At 52.8% G+C, this 27,764-nt stretch overlaps 2 protein-coding genes and 2 long non-coding RNA genes across 13 annotated transcripts in view; 2 read left to right on the forward strand and 2 right to left on the reverse strand.

Annotated features, from left to right (window-relative positions):
• ZNF575 (zinc finger protein 575) lies at positions 1-7,768 on the forward strand. 7 transcript variants are annotated; one of them, XR_011543783.1, is made up of 5 exons: positions 24-207; positions 452-561; positions 1,066-1,177; positions 7,382-7,458; positions 7,630-7,747. XR_011543783.1 is itself a non-coding variant. In XM_070632808.1 (4 exons), the coding sequence occupies exons 3-4, from the start codon at positions 1,096-1,098 to the stop codon at positions 2,320-2,322; spliced, it is 741 nt and encodes a 246-aa protein (XP_070488909.1). In that variant the 5' UTR covers positions 1-207; positions 452-561; positions 1,001-1,095; the 3' UTR covers positions 2,323-4,316. The 7 variants fall into 7 exon arrangements, 4 of the variants coding, with proteins under 4 accessions (XP_070488909.1, XP_070488908.1, XP_070488910.1 ...); XM_070632808.1 differs by lacking the exons at positions 7,382-7,458; positions 7,630-7,747 and adding an exon at positions 1,664-4,316 and having other exon boundaries at positions 1-207; positions 1,001-1,177; XM_070632807.1 differs by lacking the exons at positions 7,382-7,458; positions 7,630-7,747 and adding an exon at positions 1,664-4,316 and having other exon boundaries at positions 7-207.
• Positions 3,740-5,423, reverse strand: LOC139085470 (uncharacterized). The gene is made up of 2 exons (XR_011543785.1): positions 5,306-5,423; positions 3,740-4,067 (listed from the first exon to the last, which is right to left on the reverse strand). It is a non-coding gene; the product is annotated as an uncharacterized lncRNA (long non-coding RNA).
• The window catches only part of XRCC1 (X-ray repair cross complementing 1), a 26,641-nt gene continuing 5,652 nt past the window's right edge, over positions 6,776-27,764 (reverse strand). Inside the window, exons 3-17 of one of the 4 annotated variants that reach the window (XM_070632800.1) lie at positions 24,431-24,541; positions 15,664-15,822; positions 14,643-14,717; positions 14,457-14,559; positions 13,930-14,039; positions 13,744-13,849; positions 13,013-13,271; positions 12,606-12,722; positions 10,149-10,242; positions 9,851-9,983; positions 9,001-9,052; positions 8,767-8,906; positions 7,565-7,655; positions 7,117-7,192; positions 6,776-7,012 (exon numbers count right to left, since the gene is read on the reverse strand). In XM_070632800.1, the coding sequence (XP_070488901.1) occupies positions 6,899-7,012; positions 7,117-7,192; positions 7,565-7,655; positions 8,767-8,906; positions 9,001-9,052; positions 9,851-9,983; positions 10,149-10,242; positions 12,606-12,722; positions 13,013-13,271; positions 13,744-13,849; positions 13,930-14,039; positions 14,457-14,559; positions 14,643-14,717; positions 15,664-15,822; positions 24,431-24,541 (1,740 nt within the window). In that variant the 3' untranslated portion in view covers positions 6,776-6,898. Of the gene's footprint in view, positions 7,013-7,116; positions 7,193-7,564; positions 7,656-8,766; positions 8,907-9,000; positions 9,053-9,850; positions 9,984-10,148; positions 10,243-12,605; positions 12,723-13,012; positions 13,272-13,743; positions 13,856-13,929; positions 14,040-14,456; positions 14,563-14,642; positions 14,718-15,663; positions 15,823-24,430; positions 24,542-27,764 lie in introns of all 4 variants that reach the window. The other 3 variants (XM_070632798.1, XM_070632799.1, XM_070632797.1) reach the window with 3 other exon arrangements.
• LOC139085471 (uncharacterized) lies at positions 15,091-21,288 on the forward strand. The gene is made up of 2 exons (XR_011543786.1): positions 15,091-15,168; positions 16,074-21,288. It is a non-coding gene; the product is annotated as an uncharacterized lncRNA (long non-coding RNA).

Consider the following 27,764-nt stretch of genomic DNA (forward strand, 5'->3'; position numbering starts at 1 on the left):
ACTGACGCCCCCGCGGGCCCGGCGTGGGAGGAGGGGATGGAAATAAGGCTGGGCCTGGCAGCTCGCGCGCGCTCCCGCCCCTCCCCTCCCACCGCTGGGCGCGCGCCGGGCGGTGCAGCTCCGCCAGGTCCGAGGGCAGCGCCGCAGCTGCAGTGGCCGCCGCGGGAGGGGCTCGGAGCCCCGCCCCCGGGGAGGGGCCGCCCGCAGGTGAGCGAGGCAGGGGTCCGGGCCCAGACCCGTGGGTCTTCGAGAAGTGGACTGGGGACAGCACGCCAGGACCTGCTGAAGAGGGGTTGATTGGGGTCCTGATGCATAGGTTCCGGAGGGGCTGCCCTGGTGTCTGGGCCTTGGGAGGGTGCATTGAGGCCTGGACCCTTGGGACCCCGAGGGAGAAGTCCATTAGAGGTCTCTGATTCGCAACACACGCCACGTTCCTTCTGTCTTCCTCCAGGTCTCCCGTCTAGCCCTCACGGCCCCAGCCTCATGCCGGGGATGAAACTTAGCGACAAGAAGGAAGCAGTTGACGCGGCGTCAGTGGACTGAGACCAACCCAAGAGCCGGGTAAAGCTACCTTTCCGTGTGAAATCCCGCCCACTGAGCTCACAGGCCCCTCCTCCGGGACAGCGTTGGACAAGGCCCGCCCACTCCGCTCGAAGGCCCCGCCCCTGGGCCTGAGTTGCTAAGCAACCGATTTTGGGTCCTATTTGTATACGTCCGCCCACTCCTGTCCTGGGTTCCCCGGCCGCGTGGTTCTGGTGGGGGAGGTTCCGCCAGCTCGGCGCTCAGAACGGCCGCTGAGCTTAAGTTGTAGAGGCCCCGCCAAGTCAGCTAGAAGGATCCAAGTCTGGGTCTAAATTGCAAAAGGAGCTGCTTCTTGGTCAGATTTGTATAAGCCCCGCCCATGGTGCTCTAAGCTCCGCCTTCTCTCAAGCCCGCCCTCGCCTTAGGACGCCAGGCTTAAGTAGACCCCGCTCCGAATCAGACTGACCCCTGATTTTAGGTACTCCAGCCCCAGCCCCATCAGGCTGATAATCACCGGCGGCGTGGCCCCCTTCCCCGTCCTAGGCCCTCCTTCTAGGTTCCTGGGCCAGCAAGATGCTGGAGCGAGATGCAGAGTCCGCGGCCGGGGACACCGATCCTCGTCCCGCTGGTAAGGAACCAGTGACCAAGAGAGGAGGTAAGAGCGGCGCCACCTGTGGGTGGGTAGGGGGCATTCTCCAGGAATTGGGGCTAAAAGAATCACATTTTGAGGGGATCTCAGGGTGAAAGTTTGAAGGCTCTGGGTGATGACCTTTTGGGGTCCCCAAAACACGGCGTTCTGGGAAACCCACTTGGTTATCTTTGGGGATTCTCAGTGATCATTTATAGGGCTCAGAAAATTACAGGAGGGACGAGGGGACGACATGCGGGATTTTAGGGTGATTACTTGGGAAGATGCTAGAAGCAGACACCTTAGTGGCTTTGGGGTTCCAGTTAGGTAACCCTTTGGAGCCCTTTAGGATGATGCATGGGGGGAGTGGGGAGTAGGAACATGTCACTTGGGGAATCTCAGTATGACCCTTGAGGTGTCCACGTACACTCGAATATATCAAGCTTGCGGGCGGGGGCTGGCCTAGACTCAGGGCGTTGCTTCCTGGAGCCCACCAGCTCTCCTGTCCCCTAGCTCCCCACCAGGGCCCGCCGCAGACGCCCAGCCAGTCGGTTCCAGGGCCCGCTCTGTCCGCGGGGGCGCCTTCCCGACCCCGCCGGCGGCCCCCGCCCCAGCGCCCGCACCGCTGCCCCGACTGTGACAAGGCCTTCTCGTACCCGTCCAAGCTGGCCACGCACCGGCTGGCACACGGCGGCGCCCGCCCGCACCCGTGCCCCGACTGCCCCAAGGCCTTCTCCTACCCCTCCAAGCTGGCGGCCCACCGCCTCACGCACAGCGGCGCACGCCCGCACCCGTGTCCGCACTGCCCGAAGGCCTTCGGCCACCGCTCCAAGCTGGCGGCCCACCTCTGGACCCACGCGCCCGCCCGCCCCTACCCGTGCCCCGACTGCCCCAAGTCCTTCTGCTACCCCTCCAAGCTGGCGGCCCACCGCCACACGCACCATGCCACCGACGCCCGCCCCTACCCTTGCCCGCACTGCCCCAAGGCTTTTTCATTCCCTTCCAAACTGGCTGCCCATCGCCTCTGTCACGACCCCCCCACCGCGCCGGGCAGCCAGCCCGCGGCCCGGCATCACTGCTCCAGCTGCGGCCAGGCGTTTGGCCAAAAACGCCTCCTGCTCCTTCATCAACGCAGCCACCCCGCGGCTGAGAGCCAGGGGGAGCCAGAGTGAGCCCTCCCCTGGGCTCCCTGGCCCCCGCTGCCGCCAGCCCCGTCAATACAGAGGCGGTGTTTCTAAGCCAGGCTGTATGGGCTTGCTGCTCCCAGACGGCTGGCTGGCAGGGAGGTTGGCCCCTCATCCTGGGCTCAAGCTTAGAAGCTGGAGGAACTCTTTGCTCACCTGCTTGGGGGAGGGGAAGGCATCACCCAGAGAGAGTTAGCACTGGGCCCCAAACCATGAACCTGAAGGTATGGTTTGGGAGCCCTGGCTCTGGTTTTCCCTTCTTATGGCAAAGGTAAAAAGACGGCCCCTACAGCGGGCTCGTGAGGAGGGTGGGGAACAGGCCCTCTCCACATTGTTGTGAGCTTAAATGAGCGCCTCCACTCTGGCCATTTGCCTGTATCTATAAAAAATTGAAAATGCACACACGCTCATGACAGCTCTTCCACTTCCAAGAATTGATCCTGTAGATAAACTCGAGTACATGAAACAGGCACGAGAGGCAGGATGTTCACTGCAGCGGGATGGTTGGGGCCAATGATGGGAACCAACCAGGTGCCCATAGATAGGGGAGTGGCTGATGAATCAGAACACAGCCACAGAATGGAGTATGTAGCTGGAGGGAAAAAAGGCAGCTCTGTATGTACTCATGGAAAGATTCACGAGATATACTAAAGGATAAAAGCAAGAACAAATGTGGTACTACCGATAGTATGAAAACATTGTAAAGCCCAAGCTTTGGAGGCGGTCCTGACCCACTACTTAGGAACAGAGGGGCTTGGAGAAGCTGTCACTTCTCTGGCCCCAGAGGCCTTATCTATAAAATGGGAGTGTTGAAGGCCTCCATTAGGGCACAAGCCCCCTCTCGGGCAAAGTCAGCTCCCCTCTTGGAGCCTGTTTCTCCTGCTATGAAATAAGGATGGTCGAGCTAACAGTGGACTGCTCATCATTCTCCAGACATGAATTAAGCACCTACTGTGTGCTGGGCCCTGCACAGGGCATCAGGAACGCAGCAGTGAACAAGACAGACCTGGTCTAGGGAAGGAAGTGGACACGAATCAAGTGGAGGCAAAAAAATAAGTAAGGAAGTCAAGTCTGTTTTGAAGAATAAGGGGAGCCTTGCCCCCCGCCCCCCACCAGACACCAAGAATTATTACAAAGCTGTAGTGATGACACCTGTGGTTTTGACTTGGGGACAGGCCAGTGGAAGAGATCTGAGAGCTCAGAAACAGACCTGTGCTTATAGGAGGTCCTGACATGTGACAGTCCCCATGTGTAGATCAGAGATTGGCAAACAACTTCTGTAAAGGGCCAGACAGTATATATTTTTACGTTTTGCAGGCCACACTGTGTCTGCTACAACTACCCAACTCTGCCATTGTAGCACGAAAGCAGCCGTACACATTGATACATAAATGAATGAGTGTGGCGGTGTTCCAATAAAACTTTATTTACAAAAACAGTAGGTGGCCTGGATTTTGCCTCTGGGCTATAGTCTGCCGACCCCTGCTGTAGACGAGTGGGGAATGGATAGGCTGATCTGTGAGTGAGCTGAGAGATATGGAAAAAATTAAATGGGACCCTGTGGTAGGCAGAATAATGGTCCCCCACAGATATCCACATCCTAACCCCCAGAACCTGTATGTTAGCTTCCACATGGCAGAAAGAACTTTGTAGATGTGATTAAGGGTCTTATCTTGAGAGGAGATTGTTCTGATTGTTCGAGTGGGCCCAATGTCATCACAAGGGTCTTCATACTGGGAAGAGGAAAGTGAAAGAGTCAGAGGAGATGTGACAATGGAAGCAGAGATTGGAGTGCTGCAGGGCCAAGAGTCAAGGAAGGGCAGTCTCTCGAGATTAGAAAAGGCTAGGAAATGGATTCTCCTCTGGAGCCCCCAAAAGAAACACAGCCCTGCTAATAACACCATGATTTTAGCCCACAAAGATTGATTTTGGACTGCTGACCTCCAGAACAAAAGAAAATAAAGTCGTATTGTTTAAAGCCACTAAGCTTGTGGTAATTTGTCATAGCAGCAATAGGAAACTAATACAGACCCCTACCTCACATCATACACAAAAACAAATTTCTGATGATTTAAGATCTAAATTTGAGAAGCAAAACTCTAAAACATTTAGATGGAAATAAAGGAGAATATCTTAGTCATCTCAGAGGTAGAGAAAGTATCCTTAAGATACAAAAAGTGCAAATTGTAGAGGAAAAGACTGGTAAATCTGACCATAAACTAATCAAGTTACAACTATGACAGACACGCAGTATTGTAAGAGTGTATACCTGGCACATCCTGTTATATGGAGGTTAGGGAAGACCTTTTTGAGGAGGTGATGTTTGAGCTGAGATCTGAAAGGTGTGGAAGATGGACTGAGAGGTGCTTTGTGGAAGTACCCAGGGTAAGGGGGGGAAGCCAGCAGGCAGATGGAAATTAGCAGGCTGCTGGACTGCAGGCTGCTCAGAAAGGCCTTGGGGAGGGCCGGGGGAGGGTAAGGATTCCAGTCTCTCCTCCAAACCCAGCAGTATGGCTGGTATCCATGTTTATATATAGAGCTGTCCTGGAAACTTTCTTCCAAAGCAACCACACCACGGTCAAAGTTTCAAGGGCACGAACTCATTCGAGAGGTGTTGATCCGGTCCAACCTTACCATGTGCAAATGGGGAAACTGAGGCCAGGAGCGATGGGATTTGCCCGCAACCAAACAGTGGGACAGTGCTGAGTCAGGGTGGATCCCGAGGCCCTGCTGCTCCTTGCACATGCCTCAGGGCCTTTGCACTTGCTTCTGCTCTACTGGAATGGTTCCCCCAGATGCTCCCTTACTTCTCCCGGGTCTCTGCAGAGGGGTAAGGCCTGTGAGAGGCCTTCCCCGATGACCCAACTGAACTACCCCGCCCTGCCCCCTCACTCTGCTCACCGTGTGACACTGCCCTGCTCTATCTGTCTCACGGCATTGAGCACTGCCCAGCGCTGCAGGACACACTCACCGTCTCTCCCCCAGCAGAAGGTCAGCCCCATCAGAGTGGTGACTCACATCTCACATGTGGTGGGTGGCCTCTCAAAGATGTCCACATCCTAATCCCTGGAACCTATGGATAGGTTACGTGGCAAAGGAGAAGTGAGGTAACATCAGGAATTCAGGTGGCTAATTGGCTGACCTTAAAACGGGGAGATGACCTCAGATTATGCAGGTGGGCTCAGTGTAACCACCAGGACCTTTAACCGTGGGAGAATGAGACAAAAGGCTCAGTGTCAGAGTGACACAGTGTGAGGAAGACCCGACTGACCACTGCTGCCTTTGAACGTGGAAGGGGAATGGAATGTGGATTGTGGAAAAGACAAGAAAGCACACTGTCCCCTAGAGCCCCCGGAAGGAACACAGCCCAGCCGACACCTTGATTTTTGGCCCAGGAGGCCCATTTCAGACTTCTACCCTCCAGACCTGGAAGATCATAAATTTCTGTTGTTTTGAGACACTAAGTTTGGGGTAAGCTGTAACCCAGCTCTGCCCGTGCCCTTTGCCTTGCTCAAAGCCCTTTCTGACCCCCGCCCCCAGGATAACGTCTAGGCTTCTCGGCCTGGCATTCACAGCCCTCCAGGACAGCCCTGTCCTTTGTTTTTCTACAGTGATGGCAATGTTCCCTCTGTGCTGTCTAGTACAGCAGCCACTGAGCACTTGAAATGTGGCCAGTGTGACTGAGGAAGTGAGTTCTTTATTTCACTATAGTGAAATTTGAATAGCCACCTGTCCAGTGGCTCCTGCATTGGACAGCACAACTGCAAGGGCTATGTCCACCTTTCCAGCCACCTCGGCCCTAAAGCCTCTTCATCAAAGGTGGCAATGCTCTCTCAACTGCCCCAGGCACTGGGTTGGCCCCAGCTCCCGGCCTTTGCCCACGCCATGGCCCTGCCTTGAACACCATCCTGCTTCTGCCCTGATTCTCCAACACCCAGCTCAGTTCCCACTGGAAGTGTGGTGGAGCCTTGAAGGGGGTACAGCATTTGGGTGGGTTGATTCAAATGCCCCTTCCCCCCAGTGAACCTCCCAAGTGAGGTGATGTCAAACCACGCTGGCAGCAGTTATACAGGCCTTCTGAAACGCTCAGAGGAAGGGAGATGTCCCTGGCCTGGGGGGCTGAGACTTCAGGAGAGGCACACTTCCTGAGCATCCCAGCCTCTAGCCCAGGACCCACGGGGACAGCCACGTGCACGAATGGGCTGAGGGTCAGAACCAGCCAAGGCGGGGCGCTGAGTGTCAGATGCCCAGTTCCCTGCCACCTGCCACCATAGGGCTGAGGGGCCAGGGAGAGGTAGCAAAGAGCTCCTTCCCGACCAGACGCCTGAGAGGGGGCCCCTCATTCTCTCCAGGACCCCAGGACAGGAGTCTTAAGGCAGCCCAGAGACCTGGCGCTCAGAGGGGAAGCAAAAACCAAACATAAGACAGAAAACCATGGGCCTTCTGGAGGTTCTGGGAGAGTCCCAAGTGAGAGGGACAGCAGCTCCAAACCAAGTCACCTTTATTAAACGCATCCTGTGTGTGTGTGTGCATGTGTGCACGCACATGTGCGCAAACACATACTTCAGGCCTGGGGCACCACCCCATAGAGCTGGTGGGGAAGTAACTTCTGCTTCTCGTTGCAGCTGTAGATCCAGCGGGGGCGGACGAACACCAGGGAGGGGTTGTCCATCAAGGCCTGCAGCGTGGGGTGGGGTGCATATGGGAACCCGTTGAGTGAGGGGCGTTGGAGGGGAGGCATGGGGGTTTGGGTCCCCCTTTCCCTGCCCCTCTGGGACTCACCTCCTCAAAGCTGGGGTCCCAATCCTGTGCCGTGATCACAAACTGGACTCGGTCGCTCATATAGTCCTCAAGCTCCCTGGTGGGAAAAGAAAAGAGGCAGAGAATTGGCGTCCCCTCTTCTAGCATCCTGCTCCCCAGTGATTCTCAAAGGCTGTCCTCTCCAACCCCACTGTGTCCCCCAAGGCTGCCTGTGGACCCCCATCCTCCCACGTGCCAGTCTTGCCCAGCCACAACACCGATAGCTCCCTCATCCCTAATCCTTCAGGTGGGGAGCCTCACTTTGAGCAGGGAAAACTGAGGCGAAGCCGTGCATCCGTGGCTGCCCTGTGCCCATCCTGCAGGGTAGGCCCCTGCTCCATCCTCCCATTGCCTTCCTTCCCACAGCCTCCCACCCCCTCCCCTGGACTCAGCATCCCCTCCCCACCGCTGCCCACCCCTGGAGACTGACCCATTGAAGGCAGTGACATAGCGTCTGAGCTTCCGCCGCTCATCCCCAGGGAACTCCCCATACAGGAAGAAGTGCTTGCCCTGGAAGAAGTCTGCAGGGGAAACGGTGCAAGAGCCAAGTGTGAGACCCCTGGAGTTCCGGACACCAGCTGGAGCCACAGAACCCTTGGAGGCAAGACAGGAGGGCCAGTGCAGTGGCTGCACAGGGGCGTTCACACACACCCAGCGGGGTGACAGCGGTGGTTCTCGGCCAGGCCCACCAGAGCCTTCTGGGAGATTTTTCCCCCCTTTCTTTGCTTTAATGGTAAAAGACACAATTACTATTATTGCAACATATTTCTTACACAAATCTGCAAATTTTTTCTTAAATCACAGGTGGGCTGGAGCCCCTTCATTAGCTGGGCCTGGGGTAGGAACTTCAGAGCCTGCCCCTTCTTCCCGGGCTGGCTCAGGCCTTCTCAACCAGTGCTTTCTCTGGCTTTCTTCCTTCTCTCTCTTTTGACATGACTTTCCAGGCCATCAATTTGCTGATTGCCACTTATGGGGCTTTGGAGGATCAAGGGACTTCACTGCCCATCACCCATGAGGAACCAGGGGAAAATGGCTTCTTCCAGTGGCCGCTGAATCTGGCCTCCACTCAGACCCCGTGACTGCCTCCATCTGCGACCAGCAGTGGCTCTGACTCCGGCCACCATCCCATGCCCCCTGCATCCATGTCTGGGATGACAAACAACAATGCCACCACCACCTAGGTCCCAACAGAGATCACTGCCCAGTCACCTGTGTGCCCGGGCCCCACCCCACACCCACAAAACTGAACCTGGGGGTGGGCTCTGAGCATCTGCAGATTCTAAAAGCCCCCCAGGTGATCTGAGGCCTAGGGAGGGCGAAGCCCTGATGCAGGGCCAGTGAGGCAGGGCCATTCACAGTGGAGTGGAAAGGCAAGCTGGCACTGGACTGTGACAGGGGCAGTCACAGCAGGAAATCAGGAAGGGGACAGAGAGGAAAGTCATAAGAGGATGCCAAAGGGAAGGGAATAGGCCTAAGAGAGCAAAGAGGTGGCAAAGGCAGGTAGTGGGGTTCCGGGGCATCAGGGGACACAAGTCACAGGGGACAGCAGAGATCCCAAGGCTGCTGGGCTTAAGTTACAGCCAAGAACTGAGGGACAAATCCCTCTTCCAGAGGGAGGGAGGGATTTCCTACCTGGGAGTTCAGGAATGGGCAGGTCAGGAGACTCTGAGGGACCCTCGTTGTCTGTGTTCTCATCCGTGGATACTGCATATGGGTCCTCACCGTTCTCCCCCTGGCCAGGCGGCTGCTTTTGATCCCGCTGCTCAGCCACCCTGGAGGAGCCAAAAGGGGTTGGGGAAGAGCATGCAGACCAGATCCCCCTCCACCCAAGGCCAGGGCCACCCTGACCCCCAACCCCCACCCTACCTTCTCAGCTCATCCTCAGTATCCCCAGAATCATCCGCCCCATTGTCCTGGCCTGCGAGTGGAAGTTTAGTCAACGGGAGGGGCCGCCTTGTCTCCTGGGAAAACTGGTAAACCCCCCTCCCAGTCTCACACCCTAGCACAGAAGGAGGCATCCCAACCCCCAGCCTCAACTGCCCTCCAGATCCAGTTACAGAGCCTCTGCCTCCTCCTCCCCCACGTCCAGTGTCTGGGATCCAGCCCCTCCTCGCTCAGACTCAGGAGTCTAGGGCCCCAGCCCCTCCTCCCTCAGACCCAGGGGTCCAGGCCCCGAGCCCCTCTTCCCTCAGAGCCAAGAGTCCATTCTCCAGCCCCTCCTCCCTCAGACCCAGGAGTCCCGGCCCCCAGCCCCTCCTCCCACAGACCCAGGAGTCCAGGCCCCCAGCCCCTCCTCCCTCAGACCCAGGGATCCAGGCCCCCAGACCCTCCTCCCTCAGACCCAGGGGTCCAGGCCCCCAGCCCCTCCTCCCTCAGACCCAGGGGTCCGGGCCCCCACACCCTTCTCCCTCAGACCCAGGGGTCCGGGCCTCCAGCCACTCCTCCCTCAGACCCAGAGGTCTGGGCCCCCAGCCCCTCCTCCCTCAGACCCAGGGGTCCCGGCCTCCAGCCCCTCCTCCCTCAGACCCAGGGGTCTAGGCCCCCAGCCCCACCTCCCTCAGACTCAGGAGTCCAGGCCCCAGCCCCTCCTCCCACAGATCCAGGGATCTGGGCCCCCAGCCCCTCCTCCCTCAGACCCAGGAGTCCGGGCCTCCAGCCCCATCTCCCTCAGACCCAGGGGTCTAGGCCCCCAGCCCCTCCTCCCTCCGGCGCTGACCTGACTGCTCCCCATCAGTGTCGGTATCTTCCTGGGGCCCCCGTGAGGCTGGTTTGGTTTCTTCTGGGGCTGCAGGTCTCTTGGGTGAGCTGGGTCCTGCTGCCTGCGGGGGCTTGGTTTTGGTCTGGGGGCGCTGGGGAGGGAGGGTGGGTCAGTAAGAAGGGAAGGAACAGCGTGGGTGTGAGTGTGTTTGGGGTGTGTGCCCGAAGCAGGCAGGAGTGGAGGGTTTGGGGTACCACAACAGACCCACGTCCTCCTCCCACTACACCCTCCCACCCCCAGGCAGGGGGCATCAGACCTTTCGAGGAAGCTTGGGGGCTTCATCCCCGCTGCTGCCGCTGTGAGAGGCCTCCTCGTCCTCGCTGCTGGAGCCGGGCCCTGCCATGAGGTACCTAGGGGAGGAATCGGCCTCAGACAAAGAGCATATCGTGGCCTGTGGGGGAGGTAGGGAGGGTGCTCAGGAAGCAAGAGCCACTAGCATTTACTAAATATTCAGGGTCACGATCGTGGCCGCTCTCCCAGCCTGCCCCTCCTCCCAGCTCCGGAAGGGCCCCAGTGACCCTCAGCCACCCCAGCCACCCACACCAGGGACCTGAGACTCCCTGCCTTCCCCTCCCTCTTGGGGAAGAAATGCCCCATTGCAGAAAGGAAAAAAAATCAAATAATTTTCCCCTTTCAGAATTAAAGTCACTTTTTCATTAGGGGAATGTGTACCAATTAAGGGAAAATTCTCAAAAGCAAATACATTTGTAAAGATGTTGACACTATATTCATGGTTCCTTAAGCCGCTGACACTCCGGGAAAAGAATTCTCCTGGTTCCAATAATAACAGCAGCAGCTAACACTTACATGTGACTTCCTATGAGCCAGGCACTGTTCTGAACACGTACAACAAACGGAGTCACTGAGTCCTGGGGTAGGTACTATTTTCAGCCCCATTTTACAGATGAGGAGACTAAGGCCCAGAGAGATTAATCAACTGGCCCCTAATCACAGGGCAGCAGCATGCGGCAGAAGCAAATGAACAAGTTGGCTCCCCTCTCATGGTGCGCACGTTAAGACCCTTCTGAGCATTGGAGGGTTGTTTCAAAGCTGTTGAAACGCTCTTCAGGGAAGTCACACTTGCTGTAAAATGGTGGCTCATGGGAAACTCAGAGGATGTAAGTGGAGCCGCTGATTGAGGAATCAATGGTAGGTTTACTAAGCTTGTTCTTGAAAATGCTTTGAATTAAAAGATTTTCAAAGTCTCAATTTGGGATTCTTGTGAGGAGAGCCATCCCCCGGCGTCGTCCTTCTATCGTCAATTTTTAAAAATATAAAGTGCTTTCTGAATTTTTTTTTTTGTCGAAACCCAGTGGCAAATCCAACACTGTTTGTCTAGTTGCCTTTTCTTCCTTGCACACTTTCACCTCCCAGGCAGACAGTGATCCGAACCCAGTTCCTCTGTCCTTAAAGAAATCCCCATCCTATCCCTCCTTCCACACCCGAGGCCCCAGCCCCCTCTGGGGTCCCCACTTGAAGCCTCTCCTTGACCCTCCACCCCTCACAGCAGAGCCTGGCTCTGCTCCCCTCAAACCTTCTGTGGCTTCCCACTGCTCACAGAGGAAACCCCCTGGAGCCAGATGAGTTTCAGAATTTTGAATTTTTCAGACTTGACAGAGGCAAGTGGCAGGCGTATAGATTGTTACATAACACCCCTGAGTGGAGTATAAGGGAGTGCCCCGTAAATCCAATCCATTAATATTTCTGTAATAAATATGCTGATGCACTTAATGGGATAAATAAAGTCCATAAACAGCCCCACATCAGTTCAGGATGATCGTCCAGCCAAATGAGTTTGTGGTAAACCTAGAAAAGCACTTTTGTTTCCAGAGATGTCTGGATTCCCATATGACAGATGAGGTGTCTCTGGAGCTGGATGGAGCCCAGTTCTCAGCTGACCCCACCCGCCTCCCTGACTCCACCTCTCCCCAACGCAGACTGTCTCTGAAATATGCCAGGCGCAGGCCCAGTTCTGAACACACTCAGGTCTTGTCTTCTTTCACAGTTCAAGTCTCCCCTCCAATCCATAGGCCTTGGATCTGACCCTGCCCTCAGCTCAAAAGCCTTCCGTGGCTCCTGCTGCCCCCAGCTTCGTTTTCCTGCCACTTCCCGCTCCCACTGCAAGCTGAGCCCCACCTGCCACTCCTCGGGGCACACACCAGGCTGAGCCAACCTCAGCTCCTCCACCCAGCATGCTTTCTGCCTCTCTTCGGCTTGGAAAACCTCCTGTCCTGGAAGACGGCCCACCCCCTGTGGTCTCCACTTGGGCCTTCCTCCATACTGTTTTATAACAAGTCTGGTCCCCTCATCAAAGTCAGAGGGCTTCAAGGGCAGGACCTGACATCCGGGGGCCCAGCATCGTGCAGCCCAGCCTGGGACCAAGCAGGAGCTTCAGGGGCTTGCTTTGAATGAATCTAAACAGGCCCCAACACTCCATTCTCCCGCCTGAACCTCTGCGCATGCTGTTTGAACAGCCTGCAAAGTTCTTTTCCTCCTCCACTGAGCAGACTTCCCAGAGCCCCCGGAAGGGCCCCCCTCCTCTCAGAAGTCAGCTGACTCTGGGCTGGGCTGCAGTGTCCTCTACCGGCAGGCCCCAGTCTGATTTCTCTCCAGATTCCGGCACTGCCCAGCATGGGGATAAGGGGCAGGTTTGGTGTGTGTATGTGTGTGCGTGTGTACACATGTCTACCACACGCGTGCAGTGAGGCCTCACCTCCGGGAGGGCAGCCGTCGACGCATGCGGTAACAGTCCAGCACCCATTCCTTCCGCACGATGCGGCCTCCGAGGCCTAGGACCTGGCTGTACTTGGGGGTGTTGGCAAAGGCACAGCTATGGGGGAGCAGAATGGAGGGTGTCGGTCAGCTGTGATCTAAGGGGTGAAGGGGAAAGAGGAAGACAAGGGAGACAGAGCGAGGGAGAAAGAGACATGAGTGAGAGATAAAGAGACAGATACGGGACAAAGAAACAAGACACAGGGAGACTAAGGGAAAGATAGAAGAATCAGAGAGAAAAAGAGGCAGAGGATAAGAGAGCTGAAGAGACAAGGAGAGAGAGAGAAAGCAAGATGGAGGAGACGGAGGAGAAGCAGTGGGGAGCACGGGAGGAGGGCCCAGGCCTACATGAGGTGGGTGCTGTCTGGGGTCCAGTCCGGCCGATACTTGGCCCCCAGCTCTAGGGCCTTGTCCCGGAGCTCCGAGCGGAAGGGGTTCTGGAAGCCACTCAGCACCACCACCACACCCTGAAGGATCTTCCCCAGCTCCTGTGGGCCAGCTCGGGGTCCCCTGGGCTCGCTGCCTTCTCCTCGGGAATTCCCTGGCACTGCCCCCCGTGCTGCAGCAGGGACTGGGGCGGTGGCTGGGGATCGAGTGGGAGCTGGCACTGGAGAAGCCAAAGAGTAGATTCAGTCAGCACTACTGCAACAAAACCCCAGCCCCTCCTCCCTCAAACCCAGGGGTCCATCCCCCAGCCCCTCCTCCCTCAGACCCAGGGGTCCATCCCCCAGCCCCTCCTCCCTCAGACCTTGAGCCCAGGCCCCAGCCCCTCCTCCCTCAGACCCAGGGGTCCATCCCCCAGCCCCTCCTCCCTCAGACCCAGGGGTCCATCCCCCAGCCCCTCCTCCCTCAGACCCAGGAGTCCATCCCCCAGCCCCTCCTCCCTCAGACCTTGAGCCCAGACCCCAGCCCCTCCTCCCTCAGACCTTGAGCCCAGACCCCAGCCCCTCCTCCCTCAGACCCAGGAGTCCATCCCCCAGCCCCTCCTCCCTCAGACCTTGAGTCCAGGCCCCCAGCAACTCCTCCCCTAGGACACAGAGCACAGGACCCTATCGGAACAAGGAATCCAGTTTGCTCACATTTGGGTCTCTTGAGGGCGGGTGGTGAGGGCTGGGCTGATGGTTTGCTGGGGGTCTTTTTTTCTTCTTGGTTCAAATCCAACTTCCTCTTCCCTTTGGGGGACTCCTGAGGCTGGGCAGAGGGATAAGTTGAGCCTTCTAGCCTCTCTCCTCCTCCTCCACCCCACCAGGGTCTGATGATCTCACCTTGGAGGTGCTGCCTACTGCCCTGGAGACTGGAGACACTGAGGAGGCGGCACTGGAGGCCTGTAGTGTAGCAGCTGCATAACTGGGTCCTGCTGGGTCACTGGCTGTGGCTACAGAGGAACAAAGTAGATCCAGGATGAGAGAGATAGGCCCTCAGACCCATCAGCTCCTATCCATGGGACAGAGTGTTGTTCCCAAAACCCTGCAGTGACCCTGGAGTCCGAGCCCCCAGCCCCTCCTCCCTCAGACCCTGGAGTCCGGGCCCCCAGCCCCTCCTCCCTCAGACCCAGGAGTCCCGGCCCCCAGCCCCTCCTCCCTCAGACCCTGGAGTCCGGGCCCCCAGCCCCTCCTCCCTCAGACCCTGGAGTCCAGGCCCTTAGCCCCTCCTCCCTCAGACCCAGGAGTCCGGGCCCCCAGCCCCTCCTCCCTCAGACCCTGGAGTCCAGGCCCTTAGCCCCTCCTCCCTCTGACCCAGGAGTCTAGGCCCCAGCCCTATACTCACTCAGGACTCAATGTTCCGCACTCACCTGTGGAAGTCTTATTGTTCCGGCTGAAGAAGAGGGCCCCAGGTCTCAGGGAGGTGGCGCCCTCATCCTCCTCCTTCACGCGGAACTGGCCAAGCTTGGTCACCTTCTAAGGTCCCGCAAGGTCAGTGCAGTGGTCAGGGGTGAAGAGGTAGGGAGAAGGCTCTGGGGGTGGCAGGTGGAGCTTACCTGGGGTGAGGGCTCTGCCTCATCTTTGTCTGGGGGACTGTGAAACCGTACGAAACTCAGGCCATAGGGAGAGTCCTGGGAAAGGAGGGCTGGGAGTCAGGGAGTCTGGCCAAGGACAAAGGCCTGCTCCCCAAGCCCCTTTCACTTAGGGAAACCCCTTTCTGGCTCTTTCCCTCTTATGGACACACATGTCTACGGAGGTGTCCAGATGACAGTGACGACTCTACTAACATCAAGCTGTTATTGAGCCCTAACTCTGGCTCGGGCTCGGCACTAAGCCCTTCCTGTGCATTAGCTCCTCCAGTCTCACAGCAACAGGCAAAGGCTGCTGGGTGTCCAAGCGAATCCATCCCGCGTGCTCCAATTCCTGCCTGTGGAATGGCGGGGGGCGGGGACGCCATGTGCCTCTTTTGGAACACAGAAATGCTCCAGGTTCTTTCCCCCTCCAATAGCTGGATGCAGAGCCATGAGATGGAAGCCAGGGTCCCTGGATGACCGGCTGAACACTCCCAGGGCAGTTCCATGGGTAAGAAGTATACTTCTATCGTGTGTTGTCATGACATACTCAGTGTCACTGTTACCATAGCTTAGCATCCCTAACTTACGCCAACCCTATAAGGATCTGTAAACTGAGGCCAGAAAGGTTAAGTCACCAGCCCAAGGTCACACAGCTGAGAAGTGGTACAGCCAGGTTTTGAACCCAGTCACCTGACTCCAGATCTCGTGATGTTAATTCCCAGGCCCACTCTACCAGACCCCCTAACAAGTCAGCTGCCCCTCCTCCACTTCCCCTGGGAGGTCCTGCAGTTCACCCTCCCTGTACTCCCTCCAGGAAACAACGCCTCCCATTATGGGGGGATCTCAAACCCACTTCGGGGACGGCAGGACCCAGCTTCCTCACAGTCCCATGGGGAGACCAGCTTCCCCATCCTCCCAGCCCTCTGCAACTCAACACTGGCCCCTCAGCTCTCTCCTTGCCCAGGACCAAGGACCCCACGCCCCTAGCCCGCACCCTAGGTACCTTGCTGTAGGGCTGGCTGCAAACAATTTTGACGCGGTCCCAGCGCTTCTCGGCCGCTGCCCGGACCAACTTGTCAGGCCCGAAAATGCGAACGCGGTTGGGGTTTGAGCCACTGCGGCTCTCGGAAGGGGACATGAAAGATGAGGTGACCAGAAGGACCTGGGAGAAGGCACAGTGAATGAGAACCGGGGCTGGCTGGTTTAAATGACACCTCCTAGGGGCTAGGAAGGGGGCAGGGGGCCTGAGTGAGGGCCAGGTAGTCGCCAGATCCAGCTCGCGCTGCGATGTGCCTCAAGGTCTCTAGACTCTTCTCTTGTTTCTGGGCCTCTGGCCAGTCCTCCCCTGACACAGGCCCCAGAGGGAGCCCTCTACTTCCAGATCTGATCGATCCTTTCTCAATTCTTCCAAAGAGTCTCCCTTATCTGGCCAAATGGTAGGCTACAGGGCCTCAGGAACCCTCCCAGCAGAGAATATTCACAACGACAGGCGCAATGGTCCAACACCTTTGGGAAAAGCACGGCTGAGTCAGCAGAAAGGCCAGGGGCATTATCGGAGGTCATCGGAGGTCGGAACTGAGAGCACAGGATCCAAAGAGGCAGGGAGCTGCACCAGCGGCTGACTGAGTGTCTGTCGGCTAAAGCGCCCCCTCGGATGCTCAGCTCTGGGTTGCCGGGCAGGGACGCTTCAGCTTCTCCTTGTCAGGCTCTGCCAACAGGGGGCGCGGGAGAGGCTGCAAGGCTGGAAGAGGGAGGGCTCTGCTCCTCCTCCCCCTGCTCCTCCTCCCCGACCCGTGAGCAGCACCACCGGGCGCCTGTGCTCCTGCAGAGGCTCCTTCTCCCGGTGGCAGATGAATCCTGTTTGGAGCCTCCCAACTCGCAGAACCGGCCTCACTGCACCTCCTTCCGGGCCACCAGCGCCAGCCGCCGAGGGCCCCCTCCTCAGGATCTGAGTTTCAGCTCTCTGGACCCCACCTCCAAGCTTCCAAACAGCTGAGTTTCAATAATTCCAACCCCTTCCTTTTGTTCCCCCACCCCCGGGGTGGTAGCTGCTCCCTGCAGTTCCTTCTTCATCGTGCCTTAGTCTCCTGGCCCCCTCAGTTCAGTACAGTCGCCCCGCGTCCGTGGGCTCGGCATCCGCAGATTCAACCATGCCCGGATCAGAAGGCCTATGATGGGTGCGTCTGCACTGAACACGTAGACTTTTTTTTTCTTGTCGTTATTCCCTAAACAATATGGCATAACAACTTACATAGCATTTACACTGCATGAGTTATTATAAGTAATCTAGAGATGATTTAATGTATACAGGAGAATGTGTATAGCTTATTTGCAAATACTATGCCCACTTTATATAAGGGACTTGAGTATCCACGGGGGTCCTAGAACCAATCCTTGGCAGATACGCAGGGGCAGCTGTACCTAGTTACTAATTCTTTATGTTAAATTCTCTCCATTAAAATAACTGGTGTGGTGTCAGTCTCCTGGTGGGACCCTGGCTGATACAGTGTGTGGCAATGATATTGGTGTTTGCCCTGGTGGCACAGAGCTTGATTTTAAAGGACCCTAGGTGGTGGTGGCAGGGGAAACAGAAGACAAAGCCTGGGCTCCAAGCAAGAAAGAAGAGCATCTCAGAGACTATCACCAAATCATGCAGAGCTGGGCCCCCTCCATGGGCAACACCCTCCATGGGTAAAATGGGAAAATGTGCCTTGTGGAGAGTCACGAGGAGGCCCGAGCTCTGGACGACAGCAGAGAAAAGATGAAAAATTCTCTCTGGAGAATTCCTAAGGATTTGGAGCAAAAATTCATACTAGCTAACTGCATAGAAAAACTCAAGCGGAACATCTTAAATGGTCCCACGTACACAGTATCACCTGACATCAGGGCGAATCTTCTCTGGAGGAATGTACTTCAAAGCAAGTCCTCAAAGATCCCCCAGAGACACAGTCCCAAAGGACAGACGTTAACAATTAGAAATACACACACACACCCCATGAGGCAGGAGGAAACAGCCATGACTCGGGGTCAGCAGAAACCACAAACTGCAGACTCAGACCCACAGAGGCTGCATAATATTGAAATTATTGAACATACAATATAAAAGTAAGTATGTTTAATAGTTTAAAGAGATAAATGAAGATACTGACAGTATGATGGAACAAATGACAATCAAAACTGACCAGGCCATTTTGAAAAACAGTGGAATAGCTGTACATCCAACACTAAGGGATGAATCATGATTGTCTAAAAACTCAATTCCCTCTGCCAATGGCCAGTCCAAGGATGTGCACGTGAGCTGGTTCTGGCCAATGTGATTTTAAGAGGAAGACTGCTAGGGCTTCTGAAAAGGATTTTCCTTCCTCATTAAAGAGAAACACAGGATGGAAGAGAGCCACTGAATTTCTGCCATTCCATTTCTTCCAATTCCTGCACTGGATGCTACTAAGTGATGGATGGAGCAGCAGCAATCATCCTGTAACCACGAGGGCAAGTCCAAAAGAATCAAGCGATGCCAACCAACCACACTGACTTTGTTAGGCTGCCAGATCCACTCTGGGTCTGCCTAATGCCAGACTTCCCTCCCAAAGAAACAATAAATATTCTTATGCAGTAAGCCAATTTTAGTTGGGTATATCTCTTACTTAGTCTCCTTTCTAACAGACATGCTGTGAAATTTGTGAAATTAGAAAACAAAAGCCTTTTGCTGAGAAAACCAGAACATAACTACATGTCTCTTTGTGCTCAGCTCTGATTATGAAAAAGAAACGACAAAGAAAATTATACAGAAGGGAAGCCATTTCCCTGGCCTTGACTATACTTGTTTATAAAAGGCCTGATTGAGCTGACAAGGGAGCTGACAGGGGAGGTGAATTTATCACCTAGTGACTAAAATGAAGGGGCAACACAAACTCTGGCGGGCAGCTGCTCCCTATATAAGAGGTAGATTTCCTCTGAATACACTCTCCTCCCATTCATCAGAAAAAGAAAATAACTCTAGGTATCAGTCTGTCTTATTACCTAACACTGTCTTTACGGTCCCAGGATTAAGCCTTTATTCTCTAGGCCGTGTTAACCTCGAAAGCTTACGTATCTCCTTTGTAGAATTTGGAGGGGAGAAACAAGAACGTGTTGATTTTGTATAAAATGGTATTAGTTATCCCAATATGTGCCTTACGCTTGATTTGTATAGGTGACATCAACGTCGACCAGCCCTGCTCCATCCTTTTTCCTTTTCTTTCTTGGCTCTTCCAGCCCTATCTAGTTTCTGGGTGGAAGTCAAACATTATAAGCCCCAAAGTCTTTAATTCAGTCTTGGCTGGAAATTGTAACAAAAACCCGAGGCTCCAGCAGAAGTTTAATTAAAAACCTTGAACAAACGGGAGACTAACGGCATAGGCATTTTCAGACTTGGTAAAGACAAAGCCCTGAGCAGGTCGTTCCATCTTGCTAGATAGATAAAGGGGTGAATAATAAACCGGATATAATAAAATGTTAGCTAAGAACGCACTTATTCTGCTTTCATCTCTATAAAGTAGAATTTTGATCTGCTTGCTAAGAACAGCAAACTTTTTTTTTTATAGTCCAAAGACTACTGACTTTGTTAAAGCAATTAAAGAAAGAGGCCATTAGAGTGAGTGACTCTAGTGCCTTGGTGACCTATGTAAACAAACCAAAATCTAAGCCAGAGTCAGGGCACTCGAATCCAAGAAAATGAAATGCAAGAACAATTCATCATATACAACCAACTGAAGTTCCCGAATCTGAGAAAACGCAATGCAAGAACAACTATCATAATAGCCAAACAGAACCAGCCCTGATGGCCTAGTGGTTAAAGTTCGGTGCTCACTGCTTCAGCGACCTGGGTTCCCCTGGGTGGAGAACCGCACCATCCATCTGTCAACTGCCATGATGTGGCAGCGGCTCACACAGAAGAACTAGAACGACTTACAACTAGAATACACAACCATGCACTGGGGCCTTGGGGAGGAAAAAAAAGGGGAAGATTGGCAACAGATGTTAGCTCAGGGCCAATCTTTCCCTGCAAAAAAATAAAAATTAAAAAAATAGATGAATAACTAGATTTTCCCAAATAAGGTAACCACTTAAGCTACAGCCAATTAAATAATTGCTTTGCTTTGCTTCCGTGTCTTCTCCATAAAAACCTCTGCTCTGGCATGCCCACAGGGCATCCCTAACCATTTTCAGCTTGGGCTGCCTGAGTTGAATCATTTGCTCAAGTAAACTCTTTAAAATTTAACGTGCCTCAGTTTACCTTTTTACCACTTATATAACCTTGAGACTAAGAATGTTGAAGGCAAACCTCATTTGTTAAAATGTACCTTGTAGAGCAGAAAAAGCACTTGATAAAACTCAACACAGATTCATGGAGAAAAGCTCTCAACAAAGCAGGTTTAGAAAAGAACATCCTCAACTGACAAAGGACACCTATAAACAAACCTCCAGCTGACATCACATTCAATGGTGAAAGGCTCACCACTTTCCCCTAAGATCAGGAACCAGAGAAGGATGCTTGCCCTCACACTTCTGTTCCACATGGTACTAGACATACCAGTCAGTGTGATAAGATGAGAAAAAGGAAACAAGGCATAAAGATTAGAAAGAAAGAAAACTGTCCTTATGCACAGACAATATGATTGTCTATGTAGAAAATCCCCAGAGAGCTACACAAATCCCAAGGGACTCTCCTACGAGAATTAATAAGTAAATTTAACAAGGTCACAAGATACGAGATCAATATACAAAAATCAACCGTACCTTTATTATGCTACCAACAACTGGAAAAGGAAATTTAAAAAAAATCATTTCGATAGCATCAATAATTTAGGCAAGAATCAATAATGGATGCTATAACTAGTGAGAACAAGTTTGAGGAGTAACAAGATATTTACATAGTCTCCAAGTATTTCCCCACATGATACTTGTGAATTACAAAAGGCAAAACAGTACTTTCAGAGCAGAGAACCCTGGCCCACACCACCTAACAAAATGATCCAGGCTAACACCAGTGATGAAGCAAGTCAGAGGCATGTGCCTCATGATCTGATGCACCAAGAACACAACATCGCTTCTGCAGTATTCTGGCCAAAGGTGTATAACATAAATTAATCATGAGGAACCGTCAGACATTTTGTACCATGAGTGACATTTTACGAAATCACTGACTGCTACTCTTCCAAAATGACAACAGCATGAAATACCAAGAAAGTCGCAAGAACTGTACCCACTGAAAGGAAACCAAGGAGATGCGGCAAATCAATGCAATGCATGATTCTGAATTTTCTTTTGCTATAAAGAACATTATTGGGACAACGAAGGAAATCTGAATAAGCTCTGAGATCAGAAGACAGAGTACCATGTCAATGTTAATTTCCTAATTTTGATAATTGTACTGGGGTTAGGTAAGAAAATGTCTCCGTTTTTTGGAAATATCCAGTGGAGTCAGTAGGGATGAAGGGACATCATGTATGCAACTTACCTCCAGTTCATTAAAAAATATGTACATATATGTTACCATTCGGGGAATGTGAGTGAAGAGTATATGGGAATCCTTTGTACTATTTATGCAACTTTTCTGTAGGTCTGAAATAAAGTTATTGACAAGCTGGTTTTGTAATTTATATGGAAATAAATGCAAAGGATCTAGAATAGCCAAGAGAATCTTGACAACCAAAGTCGGAAGTTCAACACAATCTATCAATATTTATTATCAATATTTAAAAAAAATTCTTTTAAGATTTTGGATTTTTTAGGAAGATTAGCCCTGAGCTAACATCTGTTGCCAATCTTTCTCTTTTTTTTTTCTTTTCTCCACAAAGCCCCAGTACATAGTTGTATATTCTAGTTGTAGGTCCTTCCGGTTGTGCTACGTGGGACACCGCCTCAGCATGGCCTGACGAGCGCTGCTAGGTCAGCACCCAGGATCCGAATTGGCAAACCCCAACTGAAGTGGAGCTCGCGAACTTAACCACTCAGCCACGGGGCCGGCCCATACTATCAATGTTCATTACTAAGACAGTGTGGTATTGGCATAAAGATAAACATGCATATCAGTGGAATGAAATAGAGAGTACAAAAATAAACCTCCATATATGTGGTCAATTAATTTTCAACAAAAGAACCAAACAATTCAATGGGAAAAGAAAAGTCTTTAAAAAAAAAGTATTTTCAAAGAACATAAAAAACAAAAGGGAAAAAAATGAACTTCATCTGCTACTTCACATAATATGCAAAAATTCATTTGTGATGGATCAGAGATCTAAAGGTAAAAGTTAAAAATATAAAGCTTCTAGAAGAAGACACAGGAGATGGTGGTAGACAGAATAACGGCCCTCCAAAGACGTCTACATCTTGATCCCTAGAACCTGTGAATACGGCAAAAGGGACTTTGAGATTAAGTTAAGGATGTTAAATTGGGAGATTACCCTGCATTATCCAGGTGGGCCTAGTGTAATCACGAGGGTCTTTATAAGAAAGAGAGAGGCGGGAGAGTCAGAGTCAGAGGAAAGACGGTGGAAGCAGATGTTAGAGTAATGTGATGGCTGGCTTTGAAGATGGAGGAAGGGCCACAAGCCTAGACCCACAGGTGGCCTCTAGAAGCTGGGGTAGGTAAGGAAATGGATTCTCCCCCGGAGCCTCAGGAAGGAACCCAGCCCTGCTGACACCATGATTTTAGGCCAGAGACTGATTTTGGACTCCTGACCTCCAGAACTGTAAGACAGTAAATCTGTATTGTTTTTAGCAGGAATTTGCATCTGCAGTAATTTGTTACAACAGCAATAAGAAACTAATACAGGGACTACCATCATTACTTTGGGACAGGCAAATATTTCTTATAGGACACAAAAGGCACTAAGTATTTGTGAAAAAACCTTGATAGATTGGACTTCGTCAGCTTCTGCTCATCAAGAGTCCTGCCCAGTGGCATAGTGGTTAAGTTCCTGTGCTTCGCTTCAGCAGCCCGGGTTCACGGGTTGGGATCCCCGGCGTGAACCTAAACACTACTCATCAAGCCATGCTGTGGCAGCATCCCACATACAGAAAATAGAGAGGAACATTGGTACAGATGTTGGCTCAGCAACAATCTTCCTCAAGCAAAAAGAGGAAGATTAGCAACAGATGTTAGCTCAGGGCCAATCTTCATCACCAAAAAACCAAAACAAAACAAAAAACAAACAAACAAGCCAAAAAGAGCACTGTTTAAGATAATCAAAAGGCAAGTCATAGACTGGGGGAAAAATATGCAACAAACATATCTGGGGAAAAAAACCCTGAAAAAAATACATGTTCATGCCCATGACAAAAAGACAAACAACCCAATAAAAAATAAGCAAAAGACTCGAACAGACACTTCATAAAATAAGATAAATGAATGGCCAATAAGTACATGAAAGGTTACATGACGTTCTAACCTTTACTTGTCAAGAATATGCAAATTAAAGCCATAATAAAATACCACTATGTGCCATTTCAACGGCTGGGGTTTAAAATATTAAAAAGACTGGCAACACCAAGTAAAGGTAATGATATGGAGCCCTAGAACTCTCATATACTGCTGAAGGGAATATGAAATGGTCCAACCACTTTGGAAAACTGTCAATTTCCAATAAGGTTAAAACATATGTCTACCCCAAGACCTCGAAATTCCACTCTTAGATATTTACCCCAAAGAGATCTCCATAAGAAGCTTGTACAAGAATGTTCACAGCAGCTTTATTCGTAATAGTCAAAAAGTGGCAACAGCCCAGATGGCCATCAACAAGAGAACAGATCAACAAACTGGTCTGTGCTTACAGTGGAGCACGACTCAGCACAAAGGGGAACAGCCCCTGACGTATTCACTGCATGGAATCTCAAAGTGAAAGATGCCAGCCACAAAAAAGAGCACAGACTGTAAAACTCCATTGATATGAAATTCTAGGACCAGCCAAACTAGTCTGTGGGGACAGAGGAGAGATGTTGCCTGAGCTGGGGGAGGGAGGAGTGACCGCAAAGGGTCAGGAGGGAACCGTCAGGGAAGCTGGAGTGCTCCATGTCTGCATCTGGGGACAGGGACACAGGTGGATACATTTGTCAAAACTCTGACCTGTGCATTGTTTTGAATGTAAAACATTGGCTCAGTTAAAAACAACTTCTCATCGCAAGAAAAAAACACATCTTGCCGGGGCTGGCAGTGGCCACGTGGTTAAGTTCACGCGCTCTGCTTTGGCGGCCCAGGGTTTCATCGGTTCGGATTCTGGGCATGGACATGGCACCACTCGTCAAGCCACGCTGGGGTGGCGTCCCACATGCCACAACTAGAAGGGCCCACAACTAAAAATATACAACTAGGTACCAGGGGGGCTTTGGGGAGAAAAAGGAAAAAAAACACACCTTGCAGAAACTGGTTTGATCACTTAAAATTGTAAACTCTCTTTGTCACAGTAGGTTTATTTTCTACCCAAAAACATTTCACTGATTAACCAGCTGGATAACTATGATCTTACCAGTCCAGCTCTAACGAATTCAGCCAGTAAAAAAGCACGATGCCGACTTTTTTTAATATTCATAGTAGAGCAAAAGGCATTCCCTCTTGTAAACGTTTGTTGCAAACAGTGACTAACAGAGGCATTCCAAACTGACGTGTGACTCATCCCCGACCCATCCTCGACCCGGCCTGACACCCAGGAGGCCCCGGGGGCGCCTGGGGCCTGGATCAACGTGGAGCCTATCTCGGATCAGCATGGGGCCCATCTCAGGGCCCGGCTTACCTCGTAGTCTTGCTCCCCGGCCCCTCCGGCCGAGCTGCCCACCAGCACCTCCACGAAGGCCGAGCCATCATTCCCGATGTCCAGGCTGTGTATCTGCTCCTCCTTCTCCAGCTGCGGGAGAGAGGAAGGCCACTGTCAGGGCCTGCTCTGCCCCTGGGTTCGCTGTGGGACCTCAGGGGTGGGAGGACCCCCATCGGGGCCGCCATATCTCCTTGTAAGGTCAACTCTGTGACAGTGGGGGCCGGGCCTGAGTGGTACCGCTGTGTCCCCTGCACACAGCACAAGGTGTGGCACAGAGTTGCAGCTCGAAAAGCATTCCCTGAATGAATGCATAAAACCCCTCCAGACTCTGCCGGACCAGCTTGGACCGGCTTATGACGTGCCGCCGTGGAGCACTCCTTGGGAGCACTTGCCAGAGTCATGACTTTATTCAAATAATCATACAGACAGATGGCACACCTGTCCTCCCTCCCCATCACAAGGACTCCATGGAAGCTCCCTGAGGGTAGGGGCCTGGTGTGGTTTTGCTCACCATCGACTCCTGGGTTTGAATTCCAGCTCTGCCACACACTAGCTATATGGCCTTGCCAGCTAACCTCGTGGGGCCTCAGTTTCCTCATCTGTAAAATGGGGACGATCACCAGATCTGATTACCCACATGAATACTGTGGCCACAGGGCCCGGCATGTGGCAGGCACTCTACTGCTGTCAGTCAGGGGCACTGTTAGTCAATGCTCGATAACTACTCGTGGAAAGAAGGAAAGAGCCACCTGCAGGTGGCCTCCCCCCAGGACCTGCCATTCCCTTCTGACACTTAGGGCACAGAAAGCCGTGCAGGGGCAGAAGGCAGTTAGGAACAGCTGAGGCAAGTCTCCCACTTCCCCTGTTGGGGCTTTTATTCAGATCCTAGAATGACAAGTTATTACAACCCTCCAAGGTACCCAGTCCACCACCGACGCTGCCCTGGCCCTGGGACCACATAATGTCCCCATTACGTGCCTGCTCACCTCCCAGTCAGGAGGCCGCGAGACACGGCCTGCACACTGCTACAAACAGGAGCACCCCCAGGTGGGAGGAAGGAGCCTGGGCTTGGGGTGAGGCAAGGCTAGGCTCAGATCCAGCCCTGCCACTTCCAAACTGTGCAACCCTGGGTAAGGTACAACCTCTCTGAGCGGCAGCCTCCTCAGTGTGAAAAGGGAGGGTTGTCATCATAAGCCTCCTTCTGCAGGGGGCTGACACAACGGTAACAACCACAGCAACAACTGCAGCTTGCATCAAAGTGCTCACGATGTGCCAGACGAGTCACATGTGCGTCGGAGTCGTCTCTCCTCGCAACAGCTCTGCAAGGCAGGGCTATTATTATCTCCATTTCATACATGAACGCACGGAGGCAGGAAGCGGTTATGCAATGTCCCCGGGTCACACAGCTGGTGAGCACGGAGCTGGGATGGGAGCCCAGGCAGGCTGCCAGAGCCCAGGTGTGCTGCAGAAAGAGGCGGTGCTGAGGGGAGGCTCTTCTCAAGGCTGTGCTGAGCTGGCCTCCTGGGGACTCCCCTGCCTCCACCACTGCTCCCAGCTCTGAGCCCTGGGCTGGTGTGTGGTGGTGCCCAGTGTGACCTCTCAGCCTCCTGCCACACTGATCGCTCCCCTCCAGCCATGCTGGCCTTCCTTCTTTCCCAAGAATAAGCCAGCTCCTTCCCACTTCAGGGCCTTTGCACCTGCCATCCCCCTACCTAGATCAGTCTTCCCCCAAACCTTCACAGGGCTGCTCCTTCGATCACTCAGGTCTGTGCTCAGTTGTCACCTCTTCAGACCAACCACAGTAGCCTCCCTCACCTCCTCCCAGGTGCTACTCTTGGTCCCTAACCCTGCTTTATTTTCCTTCATTGTCACCACTGGATATTATACAGTTACAGGTTTTATTTGTCTTTGTCTAGCGTCTGTCTCCCCCACTAGACTTCCAAGCGCCATGAGCGCAGGGACAACATTTGGGTCATTCCCTACTGTAGCCCCAACGCCAAGAACAGTGTCCAGTCCTCCCAGGGCTGCTTGCTTACTGCTGTGTGATCCTGGAGCAAATGGTTTCAATTCACTCCTTGGGCCTCAGTTTCCTAACCTGTAAAATGGCGTAAGTAACAACTTCTACCTCATCGAGTTGGGAAGATTCAAATGGGGAATGCACACAAAGGCCCTGGAACAGAGCCCGCCACAGAGCAATGCGCCCCAAGTGGCAGCTGATACTATTATCCCAGAAGGCCTTCAATACTCTCCGCAGTGATGGACACAGATGGACGGGAAGCCCCAGTAACCGTTTGACAAAGGAACAAACGCCCCCTGGGTTGTAACTCTGGCTCTGTGCTCCCTGACCAGTGGCGTTGGCGAGTCACTCGTCTCAGTGTCCCCATCCATCACAAAGGGCTAACATTTTCGGATTCTTTGTGCCAGGCACTTGATGCCCTAGTTTCCTACTGCTGCTGTAACAAACACCACAAGCTCAGCGGCTAAAAACAACACACCTTACAGATCCGGAGGTCAGGAGGCTGACATTTGGTCTCACTGGGCTAAAATCAAGGTGTCGACTGGGCTGCGTTCCTTCTGGAGGTTCTAGGGGAGAAGCTGTTTCCTTGCCTTGTTTCCAGCTTCTAGAGGCCACCTGCATTCCTTGGCTCATGGCCCCTTCCTCCCTCTTCAAAGCCAGCAATGACATCACACGACCTCTGCTTCCATCGTCACATCTCCTCCTCCGACTCTGACTCCTGCCTCCTTCTTTCCCTTACAAGGACCTTTGAGATTACATTGGGCCCACCTGGGTCAGCCAGCATAACCTCACTGTCTCAAGACCCTTCATCACATCCACAAAGTCCCTTTTGCCATGTAAGGGACCATATTCACAAGTTCTGAGCACTAAGATGTGGACATTTTTTAGGGGCCATTATTCTGTCTACCACACTTGGCTAAGCTCTTCCTGGGCCAGACGTCACTGAACCCTCACAACCACCTTAGGAGGGTCTGTTACCCTCCTGGTTTTACAGATGAGGAAACTGAGGCTCAGACAGGTTAATAAACAGCTCACACATCATACAAAGCAAATGACTGGCAGAGAAATTTGGACCAATTGCCTGACTATAGACTAAAACCCTTTCTCAACTCCCCTATTTCAGTCCTTGAGGTATAAATTCAACATCTTTACCTCTCCCACAATATAAGCACAAGGCCCCAGCTTTGCCTTGTATATACAGTAGCCCCCGCGGGGGGTACATCCCAAGACCCTCAGTGGATGTCTGACACCATGGATAGTACCAAACCCTATATATGTTTTCCTTTATATCCATAC

The sequence above is a fragment of the Equus przewalskii genome, chromosome 9 (genome assembly GCF_037783145.1).
Source record: "Equus przewalskii isolate Varuska chromosome 9, EquPr2, whole genome shotgun sequence".
Classification (NCBI taxonomy): domain Eukaryota; kingdom Metazoa; phylum Chordata; class Mammalia; order Perissodactyla; family Equidae; genus Equus; species Equus przewalskii.

Coding starts and splice junctions, on each gene's coding strand:
- ZNF575 (XM_070632808.1), top strand. CDS start 1,096: ATGCTGGAGCGAGATGCAGAGTCCGCGGCCGGGGACACCGATCCTCGT. Junction 1,178..1,663: donor ACCAGTGACCAAGAGAGGAG/GTAAGAGCGGCG, acceptor CCTGTCCCCTAG/CTCCCCACCAGGGCCCGCCG.